Genomic DNA, 23,958 nt, shown 5'->3' on the forward strand with positions numbered 1-23,958 from the left:
TCATGAAACTATAGTACCACTTCTTTCCAGGACGGTCGTTAATGAATGGGGTTTTAATATTTGCTTCTCGCACGAGTTTTTGTACTGAACACAAAAGTCCATCTTTATCAATTGGGAAACCCATCTTTGCACAGGTCAATATCCACTTCACCAATTGTTCTTCAATTTCGTTACCCAAATGCGACACAAATCCACAATGTCTGGATTCCCTGCTGGATTTTCCAGATATTTTGTTTTGCAATGTTCTTGGTACTTTGAATGTTCGGCTGGCAGTGGCAACAGCCATTCCATCAGATACGGCATTCAAAGCCAGCTCAACTTTAGCCGGTGAATACTGAAACTTGACATGTCTGACTTTCGTCACTCTCCCCACATGGTCTGCTTTCGGCATTTTAACTAAAAAAAATCAAACAATGAAAGATCAAGTGAAAAATCAGAATTTATATCGAAAAATAGTGAATGTCCAAAAGTAGTTTCTACCAATCTACTAATGGCCACAGGTAGAAAATCGCATATTTGTAGTTGCCACTAATGGCCACCTCCATTAAACAGACTCTAATATTATTTACTGACAAGAAACGTGAAAAATATTGATCTGAAACCATATATTTACCTTATTTGTCAACCAATATTGAGATAAAAAAATGTTAACTTTTTATTTCAACTGGATGATTCCGGATCACTTCCTTAACGAATGCTCTAAGGAAACACAACATATGGGACACACTATCATTTCTACGGATATTGCGAGACTAATTCGTAAGTTCAGTGAATTTTTAATGTGGTCCCCACTTCTTCCTAGACAGAGTGATCTTTTGCCAAAGTTGATCCCATTGGTAGTCGTGCATCATGCTATTTATTCCACCAATGAGAGCAAAGTGGCCATAAGTGGGGTAGTGGCCATAAGTGGTTCCTCTGCCCTATGAGGATTTCTTTCATATTATGGTATGGTGTCGATATGTAGTCTTAATGATTGAATTTTTTTTCTGGCATTTCTAATTCTTTTCTAAATGAATTTTCTAATAGTTTACTCAATTTATCTAAATCGTTTTCAATATTCATAAAATTTATTCAAGCAAATTAGATGAAAATCGAAAAGAAAAGAATATAAGACTATCTATCACTTATTGGGTGAGGTAATTTCTGGAATTGGATAGGTTGGGATGCACTTAAAATCGACTTACAGCGTAATTATTGTAGTTTTCAATCTTCTTGGGTTTCTTTTGGTTTTTTTAATTCTAGGTTGCCAATAGGAGTCCAGCGATGCTTATCTGTTGTCCCTAGTCTTCATGAAGTCGGAGTTGTCAATGTTTGTCCTCTTCCGGCAGGTTTTCTAAAATCTCAGCTTTTATAGTGGTGTCAATAAATCGTTGATACGAACCGAAATCACTGTGATAGAAACTTCGTTTGACAAACGAGCAAAAAACTGTTATATTGCGTCTTTACCAAAACAATGCGTTCTTTCATTGGAAAAAAATACAGATTTACTCGTCTTTTGCACATAAAACGATTAAATAAATATCAAATTGCTGGTTTAAATAGATAATAAAACATCATATAATAGAAATAACAAAATATTATCGAAAATCATTAAAGAAGAAAGTTACAGGTCATCAACATTCGTCATTTCTACGCAAGATTTGCAGTACATTTCTGCATGGTCCAGACATGCACTTTGTGCCCGATCACGGACACGAAGGCAATCTTGACACCTTCCTTGTCCATTTTGTTTCAGTCTTTTGGATGGAGGTTCCACAGTTACGCCTCTGATCTTGCAGATGGCAGTCCGTATTTCTCGAGGAGTCCTCTCGTTTTGCGCTCTTATCTTTTGATACTCATTTATCAATTCCATTCCAAGTTGAATCAGGAATTCACTTCTTTTCACTATTTTGCTACAATATCTACTCCTCCTTTTGTCAAATTGTAAAAGGAAACAATATCTGGGAGTTCTTTTTCTGAGTCGTCTACGTTTCCATCGTGATGGAGAGAAGACAGTAAAAGGACAATTTTACCTTTTTTGGGTACATATGAAAGAAGTGTGAAATTCAGTTGATAGCCAAATAGACTCGAGCATGTTTCTCGATTTCGAGCATTTACAAAGTTCACGGGGATCACTCTCTTGTATTTGCGTATAGTTCCTACAGCAGTGAGTCTATGTTCTTGGTGCAACTTCACAAAAAGTTCATAACTTTTATACCAGTTGTCCATACTGATGTTTCTATTAGTTTTTGATACTGGAGCCACCAACCTTTCCACTATATCTTTGGGACTATTACTTACATGAAATGGTCCTTCGGGTTGTTTGCCCACGTAAACCTCCATGTTAAGTAAGTAGTGTGTACGGGCATCCACCAAAGCATGAACTTTGATGCCATATTTGGCTGGTTTGTTCGGTATATACTGGCGAAAAGGGCATTTCCCCTAAATGCTTCTAACTTCTTATCTATTGTCAAATATTCTTCCGGTGTATGAGCAATCTGAGAATTATCCACAAACTTGTCTATTATAGTTCTGATGGCCGCCAGTTTATCACGTTTCTGTCGCTGGCGACGGTTTTATTTATTGTCGAAACGTAATCAGCTCAAAAGAAATTCGAAACGCCGTAGAGCCATTTTAGTACGGAATATTTCTATATCTATTCCGTTGGTTTTCCAAAAATCTCTCACCGATCGGCGATTATTTTTGAAAACTCCCGATAAATATAAAAGTCCTAACACAGCTTTCAGCTCCACTTCATTGGATTGTTTATAATGGGCCGATTATTTCCAGTGGCTTGTTTTTTCCAGAATCCTTTGATTAGTATATATGTTACCGGCAATGTGTACAATTCAGGCATTGTATGGAATACCTAGGCATTGTATACATTGCCGAGTGAATCCAGGCAAAGTATGAAATAAACTCATTTCTTAACAATTGTACAAACTTTGCCTAGGCATTGTGTATAATGCCTAGGCATTATATAGAATGTCGAAAGTTTTGCAGGCAAAGTATAAAATGAACAACATTGTTAAAAATTGTTTATTGCAAATAACAAACATGAAATATATTAAACATAGGATCTGAAAATCCTCATATTTTACTAGAGTAAAATTTAAAAGTGAAATATTAATTTAAGAAATTACTTGTTACAGCAGGAAAGAGAACTATGGCACTTCGAGTTGCATTTTCGATTGTTTTTAACACAAGCACATTGTTTGGTTTGACATTTAGTTTTGCAAGTGCATCTCACAAATCCTTGGCCGCTTCCTGTTGACTGAGCTGTTGCAACGGTACGAAGTCCTGTTTCTTGATCAGGCACGTCTTCTACTCGAACTAGGCTTTTTTTGCAAACTGTAAACTGTGACCTTGCGTACAGTTGTTTCAAAACTCCGTTGGCGGTCCCTAATTTGTAAAACCCATCTCAAGTCACCTCTTCCTTTGTCAACGTCAGGAATTGGAACACGAACAGTGACTCCTTTGGTGACGGGGGGAAACTTTTTATCGGAATTAGCTTTCATTTTCTTAGCTTGTTTTTCAAGACAAGCTTTTGACCTCTTCCTCTCTTTATCAATATTTTCCGAATTAAAACAAGGGACACACAACAGGGTTTTTTCAGTATCATCACACCCCTGAATTGAATGGCCACATGAAATATGTATGTCCGCTAAACATTTTGTGCAGTTTTGTTTCTCATTAGTTTGCTGCAAACAAACGCTACACGTTTGTAGAAGGCTAGAACTGACCGAGACATCAACGGTTGCCTCATTAACTTCTGAAGTGTTATGATCGGTTTGGAGTGGAGGTTCTAGACTTGACATTGTTTGTGTTTCTGTTGTGTGCATGTTATTAACCACTCTTTCCAAATCTTCTTCGCTGTTAATGGAATCCAAAATGTCTCGAGGCAGAGAAGATGTTGTAAGACCGACCTTTACTTTACAGCTCTATTTTTCATAAGTTGCACAAATCTCAATCCCTCACTCCAACGGTCAGTTTTTTCATCTTGCATCCAAGTCGAAATCATGTTTTCAATATCTTGGTTTGCACGTTCTACACTACCCTGACTTTGAGAATGACGTGGTTTGCCATGAACGATTTTTAACGTAGGCCAATAATCTTTTAAATTGTAAACTATTTTGTTTGCAAACTCCCTTCCATTGTCTGACTGCAATATACTTGGTGCTCCAATGAGAGTAAAAATAACAACTAGGTGATATGCTACTTCCTCAGCGGTTTTAGTTTTGAGAGGCTTAAGAATCACAAATTTTGTCAAATGATCCTGATAGACTATTATGAACTTAAACTCCCTGTCGGGCTGTGACTGGAAATCAATTAAATCTACTTGACAACGAGAATTAAATTCTGATGAAATCAGGGGCTTTACTACCACTCCTCTTTTCGAACCCTTTTGTTTCTTCTGACATGGCTCACACAAACTAATATATAGCTCAACATCATGACGTGTAACATTTTTGTACTTAATATCTAGCTCTTTTAACATTCGATCTCTTCCACCATGACCAATAGCTACATGAGCTTCATGGAGAACAGTAAATAAATCTGAATCGTGGACATAAAATTTTACAACACCGTCTCCTTGTTTTAATGGGTGTATTAGTTTTTGCACATTTTCTACGATCATTACATCATACCTGTTGAGTAGCCAGTAGTGACGAGGTTCCTTTCTGGGCTTGGCCTTGGCATCTTCGACCTCTAACACCAGCTTCTTATAGTCGTCTTCAGTCAAAAAAACACTATTTTTAGCACTTGCATTCCGAATTTTTACAAGTTCGGCACTAAAACGAAGTTTCATTAGCGATAAACGATCACTAGAACTACTGATACTACTGTTCACTTGTGACATTTTCAAGCAACAATACAGTGGCACGACAGAACAGAACTGAAGCGTAGGCCTAGCACAATACTGTGGCGTGACGGAACAGAACTGAGAGCAGCGTTATAGCGGGGATGGGCGGGGGGAGTAGGTGAGGCAAGCACGTTGTAACTTGAAAACAATGGAACAGACAGATTTTTAACTCTGCCTGAACTCCAGCAGGCATTCTGTAGAATGCCTAGGCAAAGTATGAAATGTTTAAAATTTCACACTTTGCCTGCTTACTTTTGGCAATGTATAGAATGCCTAGGTATTCTATACAATGCTTGATATTACACTTTGCCGGTAACATATACAATGATGTCACTTATCATTTGTGTATCTAAAAAGATTTGAAAGCACTGAAATGGACTTTTAGCATTTTTTGCGAAATTCTTCACACCAGGTAGATGGATTATGATATTTTCTGCCCTTGTTCTAACAGATTTTATTGGACAACATTTACTCCACTTCATGTTGTTTTTACCGAAAAAGTAATGTTCATTACCTTGAACTCGAACAGAACTATCTTGAAACAGATTGTTTTCGTAATTGTCTTCATTGTCTTTTTCAATTTCCACAATGACGTCGGCTTCTTGTTCGAAATCTGGATAGTCACTAACGATGCTAACATTATAGCTCGTTTCATCATCAGATGAATCGTTAATTTCATCATCACTTCCTATTTCATCCCATAAGGACTGAAGACGGGCCATTTCTTGCTCATAATCACCCATTTTTATCGAATAATCTGAAAAACTACTCGATTCAGTTTTCTTCGAATCTTGGGGTTTCGTGCCCCCAGTCGCTTTATAACAGGTCTGATTCAAACATACGTCAAACGACGACTGATTTGAGATGTGAATATGAGAGTGGAGACTATATGCGGCAGCTACTGAATATATGCGACGCTGGGGCGCTAATTTCGAAAAGTTATATGGAATTTTCTACGGCTGGGGTATGTCACACCCCACATGTCGGACGCAGGGTTAAAGATGATGAACTGCCCATTTTTTTCAGTGAGCTTCCTAATCTGTTGCATTTTCTCATCGCGTGCATTTACATTTTCATTCATTAAAAAACTTGAGCCTCCACCTCTATATCAATATTTTCATCAAAATATTTATTTACATATGCTCGAGATAGAGTGTCCGCAATAATCAAACTTTTACTTGGTTTATAGGTTACTGTGAAATCATATTTTCGAAGTTGTATTAAGATTCTTTGCAACCTAGCTGGACATTCATTTATAGGTTTAAAAAAAATAGATATTAACGGTTTGTGATCAGTTTCTACAACAAAGCATTTTCCAAAAGTATACTGATGATATTTGGAACAACCAAATCATATACTCAAAAGTTATTTTTCAATTTGTGCCTAATTTTATTGAGCTACAGTAAATGCACCTGATGCATGAGCACAAGGAGAATTGAGCAATTGAGAATGAGCAATGGAGAATTGTTGCGCCCATTCCTGACTTTGACGCATCTACCGATATTATAATGTTTGAACTTTTTACACCAAAAAATTTTAGGTGCCCCACAAATCACCTTTTTCAGTGTTTCAAAGGCTAGCTCCTGTTTTTCACCCCAATAAAATTCTAGGTTTTTTTTAAAGCAATTTCCTTAGTGGTGCAGTATTTTCTGATAGATTACTTATAAATTTTGCCACATAGTTCAGTAAACCTAAAAATCTCTGAACGTCTTTTACGTTTTAAGGTTCTTGGTACATTCATTTTGCCTTCAACTCCAGAATGTTCTACTGTTAAGCCTTCTTCCCCTATCAACGTGAGGAGTTGAGCACATTTCGTCTCTTCTTCCTTCTTAGCGATTTCGGTTGCATTCAAATATGTTATAAACCTCTGCTTCCAGAGCCTCCACTTTTCGGTAAGGTTACCGGACATGACCATGGGTGGTATGCCACGAAAGTCCATGTTTCAGCTTCTTTTTTATAGATGAATAACTAATTAAACTTTCACTTTTCGTGTCTTCTGCTTTTCTGCATTGGATGATTGAAGATTTACTATTCAATTCCAATTCCCCTACTGCATTATGTGTTACTGAATATATGGACAGGATGGCTAGAATGTGGAATGATACATGTAAAATCTTTATTCGTTAGGCGCTGGTTTATTCAAATATAAGAATAATAAGAATAGATAATTAAAGGACCCGGGAGATCACTCTCAATCAATGCAAAATGACGACGAACAGTTGGGCCCACTCACCTGTTGTCTGTCGACGGATAGGATATCCATAATGTTTAAGACCAGATGAGAAATAAGGCAGCACTATCAAAACTATAATATTTGAGTTTCATGCAAATCAGCTCATGATTGATGGTATCGAATGTTTTCGAAAAATCTAGTAGTACCAGAGTGCCAATCATTCCCTTATCAAATCCCTCAACAATGTCTTGTGTAACAGTAGTAAGGGCTGGAGCCGTATAAAACTCTGCCTAAAACCACATTGCGATGGTGATAACAGATTATTGGTATTGAAATATTCACTAATTTGTAAATAAATAACTCTTTCAAAAATTTTACTCATGGTTGGAAGTATACTGATAATTCTGAGATCAGAATAACTAACTGGATCATTAATCTTAGGAATGGGTTTTCCAATGGCAATTTTCCACAAATATGGAAAATATGAACGTTCAAAACAACAATTGATGATATGTGTAATGTATTCATCTATAAACGGGCTACAAAGTTTCAACATTCTGATTGAAATATTATTAACCCCTGAAGCTTAACTTTTAATATCATTCATGATTTCATGATTAGCTTCTTCAGTAGCGAATCGAAATGAGAAGTTACCTTGCCTGATTAAATAATTATTGCATTAAAATTCAATATTTTCATCACAATTATTAGAAACATTCTGTACGAATTGGGCAAAATAGTTGTTTATTTCATCGGGATTCGAGAGGTGATTGGGTAATGAATATTGTTTTTTTGAACGAACATTGAGGTTAGCAAGAGCATTCCAGGTTTTGCGTGGTATTTTTTCAGAACAGACAGACTTGAGATATGTCCTTTTTTCAGTTCTAACTATTGACAAGGTGTAATTTCTCAATTCTTCATACCTCATACGATCATTAACAGATTTAGTTTTTTTAAATTTTTGAAAGGCTTTATCATGTTCTTTCATAAGAAGACTGAGATTATCGTTATTAAAAATGTCTTTTAGAAATCCCCAGAAAAATTAATCCATAGGGGTCAAGTCTGGACTGTTAGGTGACCATTTAATGCTTCCATTATTTCCTATCCATATTGGGAACACATTATTCAAATGTTCTTGCATCCAAATCATATTGGCAAGCTCGGCTTCCGAAATTTTTTTATGAGAATATTTTCTACTTCTCGGATAAGTATTTCTTGATAGGTAACTCCTGTCGATATATAATCATAAAATATTGGGCCAACAATTTTATTTCTATACATTCCGCACCAAACGCTAACAGTTTTTCTTCCTGATTTCTTCATTTGTTTAAACAATCATTTTCTGTTGCCCTTTCTTTCCCACGACCTTTGATTTTTTCTGTTGAAAACTCCTGCCGTGGAAAAAGATGACTCATCAGTCCATAATATTTTAGTTAGATAATCGGTATCTGCTTTAAAGTTTTGAATCATCTGTTGGCAAAATTTCGGTTTTTTCTCTTATGATTTTCTCTTAAAACTTGCATGGGTAAAATTTTATATGTTTTGTAGTTGTGTTTTTTCAACGTACGTTGGATTTTGGAATAACATTCACCTAATTGATCTGCTATATCCTTTATACTACATTCAGAATTTTCTAAAAAATAATGCAATGCTTCAAAAAAGTGTTTTTGCGAATTAATATGCATAGGCTTACCTTCTAAATGAAGCAGTATATCTAGCTGTTCTTCCTGGTTTTCTTGAATAACACGATTTTTTCTACTGAAACTGAAGGTATGATTCACCTTTTGGTAAATATTCTTGAATGTATTCCCTGACGGTGTTGGACGATTTGGATACAGTACCCTATATGCTCTTTTTGCTGCACGTTTATTGTTTTTGTTTTGTATATAACAAGTATATATTTGAACTTTTTCTTCCTCACTAAACCATTTTGATTATTCTGTTAAAGAAATATCACTGAACAAACATAAAATAGTTGTCATTTCCATAGCTTACTTGAAAAATATTAGCTTTCATAGGATAGGTATTTACAGTAACAACTGATCCAAGTGGGTTTTGGTGAATTCATGCACGAAGTAACTTAATCCTAACTTCAGACTGAATTTAATATTCCCTTAAAAATACTTTTTGGGTGTTCATGCACATCTCAACATAAAGATGGACACAAGTGTAGAACGTGTATTTATTATCTCGGCACTCGTCGTTCGAGCATTTAATTCGGTAGTGTATCTTAATTCTGAACTGAACTATGAGTTATTTAAATAATTAGAACCATTTCCAGTTCGCGATATTCACAGCATAATTCGAAAAAAATCGACGTTTCCAGTTGGCAATTTATGACGAAGGTGGTTTTTTCTACCATCTTCCTCTATCTAATAATCATTTTATTTTTCGTCTTCGTTAAGATGTCTAATGAACATGCGCAGAAGTCGCAGAACCTGATTTGCACGAAGAATTGAAAGTTGGCCAACTTATAACTTTCTTAAGTCACTCTTAAGTCCGTAAGTCGCGTACATGAACATTACCATAAAATATTATAGTTTCATCTTAAGTTTATGATTAAGTTATGTTAAGACTAAGTTACGTCGTGCATGAATTCACCATTAATCGACGTCTAATAACTTGAAAACGGTATAAGATAGGGGTAACATATGGTATATTTTTAAAAAAAGACCATTCCAAAAATTCAATAATATCCTGGGTGTCCCTTTACCCACATTAATTTTCATAACTAGGAATGTAATTCGTTCTCCTCCGCTGCAATTCTACCCTCCTCAAGTATACGGAACACTTCGGGTCTAACGGCGAGTGCCTCCTTTCATTCACCCAGACCCTTCTGCAGTTGATACAGTTGAGTCCTCGATCACCCTTGCACTCTTTTCCCTCATGTTTTCCACATTTGTTGCACGCCGGCTCCTGTCTACACACTTTTGCTGTATGCCCAAAAGTGGCAGCACTTGTAGCACACAGCAACGCTACTATGCTCTTCCACATGGATGCTCACCAGGTCTAGGCCAACCACTCCTAAGTTCATGAACCTCCGGAAGAGTGTTGCGTTCTCTTCTAGAATTATATTTTCCTTCCATTCGTTTAACCTGCATTATTTCCTCTTACGTACTATAATCTCTTTCATGCTCTCCAGCGAGAGGTCTTCACTCAGTTCGGTGTTTTGCTCTAGCAGGAGCTGGATCAATTCCCTATCCCCATGTCCCTTCTCAACACCAGTAAGAAGGACATGGGGATCTGGTCTTGCTCCTTCTTTCACATTCACACTGCTGTCATTCCGGAGCACGTCTTTTATTTTCTGTCTTCCTTCTTCCGTATTACCTTCAAGCACAACGACTTCGAGGCGATTTCGGGTGATAGCCTCTACGTAGCTAGTACACCCTTCGCTACGGAATCGTTCGCTAATTATTCTTATGGTCGGCGTCTTATCTTCTTAGTTCGATTTGCTCAACACTATTTCTTCCTCTATGGGGGGAGAAGTCTTCCACCCTGTTCTCTTTATTCTTTCCTTGTTCTTTCCAGTCTCCTTGGGGTAGGTCCTTTCGCCCCTGTTTTTTCTCTTCTTTTTGTCCTGGATCCCTCTGCCGCCTGAAATCCAGCGTCAGTTCCCAAGTTTGTGTCCATTTCAGTTGTGAATCCAATAGATCCATCCGTTATTATCCCAGAGACGCCTGACGGCGCCTCGTTCATTTCAGTTCGTTTCGTCTGCTCTGTTTGCCCTTGATAGGAGGTCCCATTTTTTTTCAATTGTCCGTTAATAAAGGTTCTTTTCATATTTTGTCATTCTTGACCTATTCCATTTAACCATCCTGTTATAACTTCTAACCTGATAGTCAATGCTGTTAATACCTCTCTCTCTCTCGCTCCATACATTTTCAAGTTCTTTCGTTCATCTGCCTCTTTCGTTTCATATTCAACAATTTTACTTCACATTTTTCCACTCATCTTCACAATAGATTTCAGGCTGCCACTTACCGTTGTCTGCTCTTCCTTGTTGAATTGCACTTTCCCACTGGAGAATCTGGTAGTAGCCCGGTGGATGCTTTTAACCATCTCCCCAATCCTGTCTGCCATGTTCAACGTACTCTTTTCTGGTATTCGCTTGAGTATCCTTTCCTCTGGTCGATCGTCCTCCACTTGTCCAGTTGATTCTTTAACCGTACCTCTCTCTTGGTAGACAGTACGATTTAGTTCGTTCAATAGTTGGTCCATTCTCTCTCCTGATTTATTGAGCATCTTTTTTACTGAGTCCTCCTCCACTGATGTTCTGGTCTCTTGCAAAACTGTTTCAATCATCTTTTGTTTCTTTGCAATTCTCTCTTCATTCTTTTTCGGTTTTCTGGATAATCTCAACTTTGGTAGAAAAATTTCAGTCTCCTCACTGCAGTTTTCTCCACCCCCGATATGATTTTTCCGTTTCTTGTCCATAATCAGATTTCCAATTCATATATCTTTCGGAAAATGTTTTATAAAGTCTTTCAGTCCGTGAATTTATTTCCCGTACAAACCGGGCCTGAGTTTTAAAAGATGATATACTATCGCCTTTCGGCAGATAAGAATTCTTAAAAACTTTCGTTGCTTTTATCGCGTTTTTGAGCTGAAGTACGATAAAATATGATTTGTTCGCACGAAATATTGAATATTTCTGATGACTATTGATGGCACTGTTTTATGTTCGTTTTTAATTTGTCTATTTCACAGTTGGGTTGGCAAATGTTTTATGCACTACTTTGTGTCTCTAACACAACACTGTTTCGCCTTCACTTTTTTAGTGATGTATACAACACATATGCCACGTTCAAAACTCTTAGCTCCGCAACACGTCCGTTCTCTACGAAAGCTGAACAAAAAGTGAAAGCTGAACGGCAAGCCATACAGCACAGACAAAAATATTTTCAGTGTGGATTTTGCCCAAAATCTTTCGCCCAAAATATTATTTGAGAATCCACGAATAACCACTTAAATGTGGAATCTGTTCGAAATCTTTTACGCAAAAAGTTCACGAAAGAAGTCATACTGGAGAAAAACCGTTTCACTGTACATCCTGTTCAAAGTCTTTCACACAAACTTGTAATTTGAGAGTGCACGAGAGAAGTAATACTGGAGAAAAACCTTTCCAATATGGAATATAGTCGAAATCATTCACGCAAAATTGGTAATTTGAAAGTTCACGAAAGAAGTCATACTGGAGAAAAACCGTTTTGTTGTTCAATTTGTTCAAATTCTTTCACCCAACATTGTGGTTTGGGAGTTCACATACGGAGTCACACTGAATGTGGAATCTGTTCGAAAATTTTCACTAGAAATAAAACTCTGACGATTCATGAACGAAGTCATACCGAAATATATATATATATATATATATATATATATATATATATATATATATATATATATATATATATATATATATATATATATATATATATATATATATATATATATATATATATAGGGTGTCCCATATGAAACTCTGCGGGCAAATATCTGAAAAATGAGGGAGAATATCCATATTTCGTGAAGGCAGATGATTTTGATGTCAAAGGGTCCTCTTATTTGCGAAGAGATCCAGCAAAAGGCGTTATCCATTAGGGCGTCGCGACACCGACGCCAATTTTTTTAAATGGTAACCTAGATTTTCCGATTTGTTTTTGGATTCTGCATTAAATTCTGAATTAAGCCATATAACACACTTGTAGTTTTCTTGAATACTGATGAAAAATACAATTTTATGGTATATCATAAAGAGGGCCATGAATAAGTCAAAATGAATGCATTAATACGAGTTTAATGAAATGAATCCATTAGTTACGATTCCATTGTCTGTTCACTTTTATCTAGTTGCGGATTTCTGTACAAATTAAAATAAATGTTTCAAATTAACAAAAAATATTTTACTTTGATCATAACTCGACTAACATGATGATGACGAAATCGATTAGTGATGACAAGAATCATTTTAGTAAGTGTTCGAACTGTCTCCCTTCACGTAGAATACACATATTGCATCTTTCTACTAATTCTCGATTCGTGACAGCTACAAGCGTCTCTCGTGTTATGGAAGCACGAACATTTGTGATACTATTTTTCAAATCCTCCTCATTTTGTGGACGTCGTATATAAACTAAGTCTGATATATCCACACAAAAATAAATCTAGCGGAGTAATATCTAGATTTCGAGCTGGTTATAGTATTGAACCCTTGTTTCCAATCCATGTCCCACTAGAAGTATCATCCAAATATTGGGTAACTATTCTATTATATTATGTGGAGGTGCCCCATCTTGTTGAATTCACATATTCAGTCGAGTTTGTATTGGTAAATTATCCAAGAGATTCGGCAACACATGTTGTAGAAAAACCAAGTATGATTCCCATTAATGATTCCCACCAAACATTAACCCCCCACACAGAATGAAATCTCGTTTCTTGCACCCAAAGAGGGTACGTCATACCAATAGTGACAATTAAGTTTGTTTTTTACACCGTTGTTATGGAAACGGCTTTCATCACCCTATAATATTTTTTTCAGAAACTGATCATCATCATGAATACGGGTGGACAACCATGCAATGAAATTCACTCTTCCATCAGCATCTCCTGAATGTGGGAATATTTTAGTTATTGAAAATGAAACATGAAGATTAATGCCTGGATGTAGTCCTTGAACCAAATGTATTTTGTATGGATGGAATTTGATTTTTGACAAAATTCGTTGTATTGATGATTTCGAAATGTTACAATGCATTGCTACTTTTCTGGTAGAACTATATGGTTCCAACACTATTTGACCTAGCACTGCAACACTGTGATTCTCATCAGTAGCCATTTTTTGTTTTTTTCGCTTCCGCTGGCTAAGCCTGCGAATGTTTTGTCTGACGGTAATTTTTTTGTCAGGATACCGATTAGCGTATATGTTCACTGCTTCTTTTGAGTTCCTTCTTGCTTCGCCATAAATACATATATCCAACTTTTCTGCATTTGAAAATTGAACCATTTTTCAACTTTACGCCAACCAACACAAAACTGAATATACTTTCGTCAAATCTGACAGGTTTTCTGAGAGATTGATAAATACATTATTGCAGTTATTTTAACTTATTCATGAAAAGTGGAAAATAACAGAAACACATTAACATGACTATGACATTTATTGAACTCATCTTCAACTGTCTGTAACAATGTGTGGCGTTGCCAGTTTTACATTACATGGCGCGACCAATGCAAAATAATATACTACAAAACTCCTTTTAAGCTTCTGTGATAGCCATGTATTCATCTTCAGTACTGCTTAAAGCTACAGTTCGCTGTTTATTACATTCCCATGAGATTCCACCTCCTACAAGCTGCTTACCACAGACTTGTTTCGCAGAAAACAGGCTTTATACCTGTATACCGCTTCTGCCCAAAAAACTTTCTCCAAGCCAGTTTCATAGAGTAGATATCTGGCTTTTTCAACCAACATTCTGTTGAGTCTTTCAGAAAGCCCATTCTGCTGTGGTGTAGGTGTTTGTAGTTTGAAGAATAATGCATTTCATTTGCATGCTTGAATTTAGCATTCACATATTCCTTGTCATTATCGGTACAAAAAACTTTGATCTTCCTCTTTAGCTGATTTTCCCCCATGCATTTGAATTCTTTGAATTTTTAACCCTGCGTAGGTCGCGTGTTGTTGTGGATCATAGGGGGTCGCGCGGTATCTCTCAGATGTATGAACCTAAAAATGATATTCTATCGAACTACTGTCGTATTAATGAAAACAAAAACAAATATGAGGTACTTTTATTGAATTAGAAAAAGTCAACATAAATTAATAAATTCTTATATAAACATAAAAGCAAACCTTAACCTTATAATAAAATAAAAACATGATTTAAGGTAGAACACCATATACGTTTAACATAACATGTGATGAATAATGCTTGAATAGAAAAACATAACAAAAATCAGAAATAATCGTTTCAGTCAGAATTTGAACTTTGATTAGTGTCCTCATCGAAACATTTTTGGCAGAGCATTGTGGCATGTTCTAAACAAAAATAATCTTCACATTTGCGGCATCTGTACTTTGTCAGTCTTCTTGTTTTACTTTTTGAATAGCACGGTCTGCAGGTTTTTCTGATGTTATCTACTTTTTGTGGAGAATGCTTTTTTTCTGAAACAGAATTATACTTGTTGAGTGCCTGTTGTAGATGTGTTGGAAGACTTTTTATTTGTCCCCTACGTCCAAGATGTTCTGCAACTAAACTGTGAACTAGCATCTATAGATATTCCCTCCTATTTGCAAAGGCATTTTTATTATCAGCAAGAACTATCATTCCGTTGATGGCTGCAGCAGTATCTGTCAGATGTAAATACAAAAGAGGTTAGGAATCAGCTGTTTACAAGTCACACTGCAGAGACCTACTAACGTTAGCCACATGAATGCATAAAAGAAACACATATAGCAAGAAGCACAGTTTAAAATTCGGCGAATTACAGATATAATTTGAAAACACATGCGTCATACATCTGAGAGATCGAGCGCGACCTACGCGGGGTTAATAGGTTTTATCCTTAGACTTCAAAAAATAAACAAAGGACATTCTGCTAAAATCATCCTGCATCATTAGAAAGTATTTAGACCCACTTATGGATGTTGTCCTCATTGGTCCTGCCAAATCTCTGTAAATTACATCTAAAAGTCCAGATGCTCTGGTTCCACTGTGATTGAAGGGTTGACAAGTCTGCTTCCCCTCACAACACGCTTCACAGTTGTTTTTTCAATGTTTACCTGGTCACTGTAGTTCACACCATCAATTAACCCATCTCTCATTTTGTTTATGTAGGTTGAGTTAATATGGCCCATTATTTCGTGCCAAACTTCACCAAATACAGCTTTTGCTTGTCCAGCAAAACTAGCCTTTTCTAAAAATTTCATTTTGTACACACCATTTGTCATGATAGCTTCAGCCACCAACACATTGTCACAGTTGTAGATCTTACAACAATCCTTCTCGAAATTTACCATGTTTCCATTTTCGAGCAATTTACTCACTGACAGTAAATTGGTAGTGAGATCAGGAACATACTGAAAACTCGCACCAGAATATATGTACCAGTGTCCAATGTCAAACTATGAGCTCGAGAAAACAGCACTAAATGCACTCCTAGCTTTGTTGTTTTCGCCACTTTTGTCTGATTTCTAATTTTGAGGACATCTAGACATATAATAGTCCGATTTCTTGCATTTATAACAAATTATTGCACTTTTGTCTTTGTTGTTTACATTCTGCGATCTATTTGGATTCTTCTGTCGTTTTTTACTCTGACAGCCCTGACATTGACAGCTTTGACCGTGACGACTGCCACCATTGCTCCCACTGTTGCCATATCTACTGACAAACGCACCGGAAGATGTGCTGCCATCTTGTGACACATCGAGCAACTTGTTTTCAATTTGGTCAACTGTTATATCGATTCCGCTATGCTCTAACGCCATTACCGTTGGTGAATAACGTTCCGGCAGACCAGCTAACAGCAAAGTACCAACTAGTGATGTATCCAACTTTAGTAATGTTCGATCAAGTTTCTGGGATGTCTCGATCACTAGATTCACATATTCTTCCATGGATGAGCAATTTTCTAACCTCAAGGAAATTAGAACACGTGGCAAGCCAATTTTTCTTGAAAACCCATTGTTTTCATACAGGTCCTTCAATCTATCCCAGACATCCTTAGCTGTTTCCGCTTCCTTGACATGGACAAACAAGGATGGCTCCAGGTATAACACTACCTTCGCCTTAGTCTCTGAATACTGCACCGTATCAGTCTCTGTTGCGTCGATTCACTTATGAAGTCCTTCTAAAATAAGGAAGTTTTCCATTGCATACGCCCTTTCCTCATAATTTTCACGTCCTCGTAGCTTTGGAATCGTCGATAAGTAACTGGCGGCCATTTTGTAATTCAAAAAAAATACACGGTACTGCATAACTTTGTACTGTCTCTCGATTTATACGGTCAACTGTTCCTTTTTTCTACTGATCACAAAAAAAGTACACTGAGCACGCGTAATGAGACCTAGTTATTGCGTCCTGGGACCATCTTCAACTGTATGTTACAATGTGTGGCGTTGACAGCTTTACATATATAATACACTACATTAGTTACAATTGTAACACATAATATGGCGTTTTCATTTCTTCAATGAATTCCAGAGCACTGATCGCAGAATGTTTCAGAAACGTATTAATAAAATATTCGATATGAAATTAAATTCTATATACAGTGTGACCCATTTAAGATGGAAGCACCCTTATAAAACTTACATTTTTCAACCGATTGGAATGTTTTTTTTTTGTTAGGTAGATATTCAAAAAGTCTATTAGGACACCAAATATCATGAATAAATCTCAATTTCCAGGGCCAACTAATCTTATTTTTCAAGGTCAAAAATCTAAAAAAATTACTAGCGATTTTTTTAGAAAAACTCTGACTACACCACTGGATTTGTGACATTTTCAAATGGGTAACATGTAAATTACGTTGAAATGCGTCAATCAATAAAAAAGTTATAAAGGAATGAAATTTGAAAAATATGCCGTTTAATCAACCCACCAATTCATGTTCAGGAATTTTATGAAAATTCTGAATACACCACTGGATTCAGGATGTCTTGAAATATCACTGGTCACAGTTTCATCGAAATCTGTTCAGTAATAAAAAAGTTATAAGGGAATGAAATTTGAAAAATATGTTGTAAAATGAAATTTTAACAATGTTCTTACTACACCACTGTTGATTATTGAAAAAATTATTGGGGTGATTATTGCAATGTCGTACAATTATAACATCTGAAAATCATGATGGTAAAAATAGTCTATAGGTATTTCTCGAAGTGGAGTGGATACATAAACAAGTACAATCAGGAGAGAACTCCTGGTTAATCTTCATGAAAACAATTTCAACAATATAAGACAAGTCTAATGTACTCCCAATAGAAATTATAACGAAAAAAATATGCAATGAATAATAATTATTATCATTCCAGAAGGTAACATCAGCTGTGATTTCTTCCTTTTGTTGAATAGCAAAAAATGAGATTTGCAATTTTAACTGCCTGTTATTCAGAATGCATTAATGAAATAAACAAGTTAGCTGTGACTTACAGTTTCTCATCTATTTATTTGCGCATGAATTGTCATTTTGTTAAATTGTCATTTTGTTACGCACCATTAGTGAACTGAATAATTTGTGTTTCAAAATAAAAACAGATAATGGTTCAATTGTCAATTCAAGAAAAAATCGAAATTATACGTCTTTCCGGTGATGATTACCGGAGTGAAAGAGAAGTAACTAGAATATTCAATGAAAGACACCCAAATCGTCCAGCCATAAGTAACAGCACGGTACATAAAATGAACCAAGTTTTCAATCGGACTGGAGCAGTAACCACATATATTTTAAAGAACAATATACGAAGAAGGAACGAAAATAACCAGACTATATTAGATTACTTCAGATATATTCCAAATAGTAGTTTGAGGGATGCCAGCTTAGATTTAAACTAACCTAGGGAGAATGTTAGGCGATGTCCGAAGAAAAATAAATTGAGGCCATTTAAACCAAAGTTTTTACATACTCTGGAACTAGGTGATCAAGAAAAACGATTGGAATTCTGCTTATGGGCCCAGGGCGAGTATCTTAATGACAGGCAATTTTTAAAGAAAATGTTATTTAGTGATGAAGCTAGTTTCACAACAAATGGAGTGGTTTCATCACAAAATATTCGCTATTGGGCCACTGAAAATCCTAACTGGGCGATAAACTGTAAAAGGCAGTATTCAGAAAAAGTGAACGTTTGGTGTGGAATACTGAATGAAAGGATAATTGGATCATTTCGACGGCAACATGAATGGCGCAATTTTCCTACAATTTTTAAGGAATGAATTTTCGGACGCAATAGATGAACTTCCCCTTGCAGAAACAAGAAATTTATATTTTCAGTTAGATGGTTGTTCCATACATAATGCGGGAATTGTGAAGAGTTGGCTGAATCAAAATTACCCTAATCGTTGGATAGGAAGGGGGAGTACATTAATTGGATGGCCACCAAGATCGCCTGACCTTACTTCACTCGATTTTTTCCTTTGGGGTTATGTTACACAAAAGGTTTACAAATCACGACCAAGGAATCGAGTGGAACTGTGCACCAGAATTCAGCAAGCTTGCGATGCAATTACTCCACAACAATTGAGGAATACTTTAAAAAATGCATTGAATTGGATGGAAGTTTGGTGGAGGCCACCAGAATATGAATTGCACTCATTTATTTTTCAATTCGGTATCTTCTTGGTTTCTATTTTTACATTGATTGTGAATAAAATATTGTTTTCCGCTAGTTTGTAGCAATTAGAAAAATGTACTTGTAGTTAGTTTTTTGTAGATTCATTTGAAATCATTGACACTAAAGTTTGTTGTGATAAACTGATTGATATGGTTCGACATACATTATGAAAGGAAATTGATTCTCCCATAAACGTCTCATGAATTTCATTTGAATAAATAATGTTTTGTTGAATATTGCCCATAATCCAGTGGTGTAGTAAGAACGTTGCTAAAATTCCATTGAACAACATATTTTTCAAATTTTATTCCTTTATAACTTTTTTATTACCGAACAGATTTCGATGAAACTGTGATCAGTAATATTTCAAGACATCCTGAATCCAGTGGAGTATACAGAATTTTCATAAAATTCCTGAACATGAATTGGTGGGTTGATTAAACGGCATATTTTTCAAATTTCATTCCTTTATAAGTTTTTTATTGATTGACGCATTTCAACGTAATTTACATGTTACCCATTTGAAAATGTCACAAATCCAGTGGTGTAGTCAGAGTTTTTCTAAAAAAATCGCTAGTAATTTTTTTAGATTTTTGACCTTGAAAAATAAGATGAGTTGGCCCTGGAAATTGAGATTTATTCATGATATTTGGTGTCCTAATAGACTTTTTGAATATCTACCTAACAAAAAAAAATCATTCCAATCGGTTAAAAAAAGTAAGTTTTATAAGGTATATATATATATATATATATATATATATATATATATATATATATATATATATAGCTATTTCAGTGTAAATGCTGTTTGAAGTCTTTCACACGAAAATCCAATTTGAAAGTTCACGAAAGATGTCATACTGGAGAGAAACCGTTTCAGTGATGTATATGTCTTGAAGTTTTTAGTCGAAGTGACCGTTTGGAAGTTCACGAAGGGAATCATACTGGAGAACAACCATTTCAATGTAGCATCTGTTTAAAGTCTTTCACTCGAAGTAGCAATTTGAAGAATCACGAAAGGAGTCACACTGGAGAACAGCCATTTCAGTGTAAATGCTGTTTGAAGTCTTTCACACGAAAATACACTTTGAAAGTTCACGAAAGATGTCATACTGGAGAGAAACCCTTTCAGTGCCGTATATGTCTTGAATTGTTCAGTCGAAGTGACCGTTTGAAAATTCACGAAGGCAATCATACTGAAGGATTTCATTTTTTAGCTTGTTAAATTTCATGTATTTGGATATTCTTTAATTTTCAATCAATTGTTTTCATTTATATTATATTTCATCAATGAATCCTAGGCTATTGATCAGAAAAATATATCTGAGATATAGTATAGGACATTTTTTGTGGATGCAAATGTAACTTATAGGCAAGTATTCCTAACTATCGATTATTTTTTTGATTGAAAACAATCAGTTTGAGATGTAAATAAGCAGCTGCCCTCGTTACAAAATATTTTTCCAAATGTTGAAATCGATAATTAACTGATATATAAGCTCATGTAATTGCAATCATCAAATGTTAATGAACTGAGTTTGTACACTTTCTTTTCTCATGTTTATTTTATTCCATTCATTATCCAGCACAGTTACGCATTCTTAGCCCCGCCGCACATGCACACACTCGCATTGGCCGTCACGAGCCGCGTGCGAGTGGCAGTATTTAAAACATATGGCCCAGTACCAAACTCCGCATTTGCTCTCACGTGTCGACGCAGGCACGTACATGAGCGTGTACGCGCGTGACGGCTAGGTGACCGGTGACCGAGACATTGTTTTCGAGTGGCAGTGTCGCGAGTATTTTTGCAAAATGGAGGATCTTATTGAAGCTGTTCGAAGCGAAAAATGTTTATACGACGTAAAACATAGCGATTATATGAATACAAAATTAAAGGATTCTATTTGGAAACGAATCGCAGAGGCGATGAATCTCAAAGATGGTAAGTATTACTTGTATAAATCTTACTGATGTTATAAATGTGGATGTTTGTTTGTTCATGGTATAAAATATAGTCTAGTATTTGTATAAAATAGATTATGTAAGGTATTAAAAAAGGTAGGTAACAAAAACTCATTGTGTAGGTAGATATGAAATTCTAACATTTAATCAAATATACTCATATGTGCATTTACAAAATAATTATAAGTTCCATTATTGTATTAATTGTCGAACGATATCAATACGCGCCCCGTTGCACGCTGTGGTTTTGCCAAGTCACTCGTCCTTCTACGGAGTTGAAATAATCCGTAAATTGGTCTCTTATTTCAAATGCCTTTTTCGAAACGCGTCCTCTCACTCGCGGCAAAGGCAGTAATTGTGGAAAATTTGGTAAATTTCCATTTTCCAGGTCCAGGTCCTCATCCATATATCTAGTTATACCTTTTGTGCGTAAATAGTTATGCAAGACACAACTCGCCATAACAATTTTGTCTACTGTTTCTTCTTTCATTTCAAATGGCCGTAAAAATATTCTAAACCGAGAACTCAATATGCCGAATGCACATTCAACCGTTTGTCTTGCTCTTGAGAGTCTGTAATTAAAAACTTTGTTTCTATAATTGTCTGTCACTTGTTTTTGAGGAAAAGGTCTCATAAGGTTTTCCATTAAAGAAAATGCCGCGTCACCAACAATAACATAAGGCACAACTATGTCTTCTCTTCCAGGTAGACCCTTGGGCTCGGGCAGGTGTAGCTGCCTGTTCATCATTTTTCTCTTTAATATGCAATTATCAAATATATTTCCATCTGGAAATCTGCCTTTAGAACCGACATCAATAAATACAAATTTATAGTTTGCGTCTACTACCGCCAACAGCACAATAGAATGATGTTGCTTATAATTAAAAAATGAGGATCCACTGTTTATAGGTTTCTTAATTGTCACGTGTTTTCCATCGATAGCGCCCACAGTATTAGGCATTTGCCATATATTTTGGAAATCGACGGCATTTTTTCCCATATATCCAGTGTAGGTTCCGGCATATAAATAGGTTGCATGTTCTTCCAAATAGCAGAAGATACTTTGGTTATAATATTTAAGATAGTCCTTTCTCCCATTCTGTAACTATAACCAATGCTCCGATACGAGTTACCGCTCGCGACAAATCTGTAAAGAAAAAAAAATACATTTATTATATTTTATATAGTCGTGATTATTAATGATGACTAATTTTATTGCAGGAAGTGAAGCCAATAAATCTTGGGAAAAACTGAGGAACAATCACCGAGATGCACTTCGTCGGCAGAGAATGTCGAAACCGAAAAGTGGATCAGGGGCTGTTAATATAAAGGCATGGCGCTATCAAGAAAATATGTCGTTTTTAATCCCGCATATGGCAAATAGGCCAAGTAACACCAATGTTAATGAAGACATACTGAATGACGAATCATCTCATAGTAATTCAAATACTATAGAAAATGACATTCAAAAAAATTTTAGTGATACGGATATTCATGAATCAGGAGTTGAAGAAACTAATGAAACCCCTGAATCACAATCTACTCGTACAGCAGCTGATCAAGGAAATAAAAGACGACGAACAAAGAACACTTTAAATAACTTACTAACTAAATCGATTGAGGACCATGAACGTAGAGCAGCTAAAAGACAGCAAGAACGTGAGCGCTTAATTGTTAACACCAATAATGTCACCATAAGCAATGTTAAAAATGATCCACTTTTTCATTTTTTTATTAGTATGTACGAGACTACAAAAAGATTGCCGCCACTGTCTCAACACAATATTAAAACAAACATATTTTCATTAGTCTCCCAAGAAGAATCTAAAAACTTGATGGAATATTCGCCTCGTCCACATTCTTCCTATTCACAGAGTAGTGATGTAGGATCATATTATTCATCATATACGCCTTCTCCTGCAGAACAACAGCCACATAATGATGCATATTATACGTCAACTCCTATACAACAACAACAGGAAGGTGGGACAACAAATATAATCACACAGGGTAATGAATTTGACACTTATGAAAATGTGTTTCAAACTTTGTAAATTATGTTTATAAATTATTATTGTGCTTTGAATAGTTTCACTTAATTTTTCAATTTACCTATATAATAAACTTACCTCAAGAAAACGGCCAATTTTTCTTCAGTACTAATTCGTTCATGACCACCATATCCGTGATCTTCTAAATCTGTAGCAATCATCGCATGTACTTCCTTAAAATCGTTCCTAGTCATTCTAAAATAATTTTTAAATTTTTCGTCTGAAAACTCAGAAGTTAATTTGAATTCTCCATGTGTTTTTCTTTTGGAGAGGTAAGAGCTCTTCCATATTTTTTTTTCGGATAATCTTATTAACACTAATCTATTTAAAAACTCGTTATCACTGTCTGATTCTGAACTTAAATCAATCGCGTCCATCTTACTTCGTTTTCGTCTACGAATGGTAGAGACACTAACTGATGTACGACTCGTGAAAGCAACTGCGGACAAACACGTGCCCGCCAATGTCAAAGCGACATTGGCGCAGTGTCGTGAACGAGTGCGAGTGTGGGCATGTGCGGCGGGACTTAATATCAATTGGGTAGGTATAACCCAGGTACTTGAATTTCAGTTACTTCGAAGAGATAGGCATCCCCTTG

At 35.9% G+C, this 23,958-nt stretch overlaps 3 protein-coding genes across 3 annotated transcripts; 1 reads left to right on the top strand and 2 right to left on the bottom strand.

Moving 5' to 3' along the window:
* Positions 1 to 3,290: 3,290 nt before the first annotated feature.
* Positions 3,291 to 5,586, bottom strand: LOC141486801 (KRAB-A domain-containing protein 2-like). The gene is given in 4 exon segments (XM_074185367.1): positions 3,291 to 3,914; positions 3,917 to 4,297; positions 4,364 to 4,713; positions 5,358 to 5,586. Coding segments are annotated over 4 exon segments (1,584 nt in total).
* Positions 5,587 to 21,154: 15,568 nt separating this feature from the next.
* On the top strand, positions 21,155 to 23,439 carry LOC111512214 (uncharacterized). The gene is made up of 2 exons (XM_023168313.2): positions 21,155 to 21,289; positions 22,531 to 23,439. Exons 1-2 carry the CDS (start codon positions 21,160 to 21,162, stop codon positions 23,361 to 23,363), a joined length of 963 nt encoding a protein of 320 aa, XP_023024081.2. The 5' UTR covers positions 21,155 to 21,159; the 3' UTR covers positions 23,364 to 23,439.
* On the bottom strand, positions 21,284 to 23,737 carry LOC141486810 (uncharacterized). The gene is given in 3 exon segments (XM_074185377.1): positions 21,284 to 22,299; positions 22,302 to 22,456; positions 23,439 to 23,737. Coding segments are annotated over 3 exon segments (1,227 nt in total). The 3' UTR covers positions 21,284 to 21,526.
* Positions 23,738 to 23,958: the final 221 nt, after the last annotated feature.

This window comes from Leptinotarsa decemlineata, unplaced genomic scaffold, assembly GCF_025532065.1.
Source record: "Leptinotarsa decemlineata unplaced genomic scaffold, Ldec_3_MD MMD2_tig00026374_RagTag_RagTag, whole genome shotgun sequence".
Classification (NCBI taxonomy): Eukaryota; Metazoa; Arthropoda; class Insecta; order Coleoptera; family Chrysomelidae; genus Leptinotarsa; species Leptinotarsa decemlineata.

Excerpts from the sequence above, each read along its gene's own strand:
- LOC111512214 (XM_023168313.2), top strand. The coding sequence starts at position 21,160 with ATGGAGGATCTTATTGAAGCTGTTCGAAGCGAAAAATGTTTATACGAC. Across the intron at positions 21,290-22,530 it reads GGCGATGAATCTCAAAGATG|GAAGTGAAGCCAATAAATCT; the intron begins GTAAGTATTACT and ends ATTTTATTGCAG.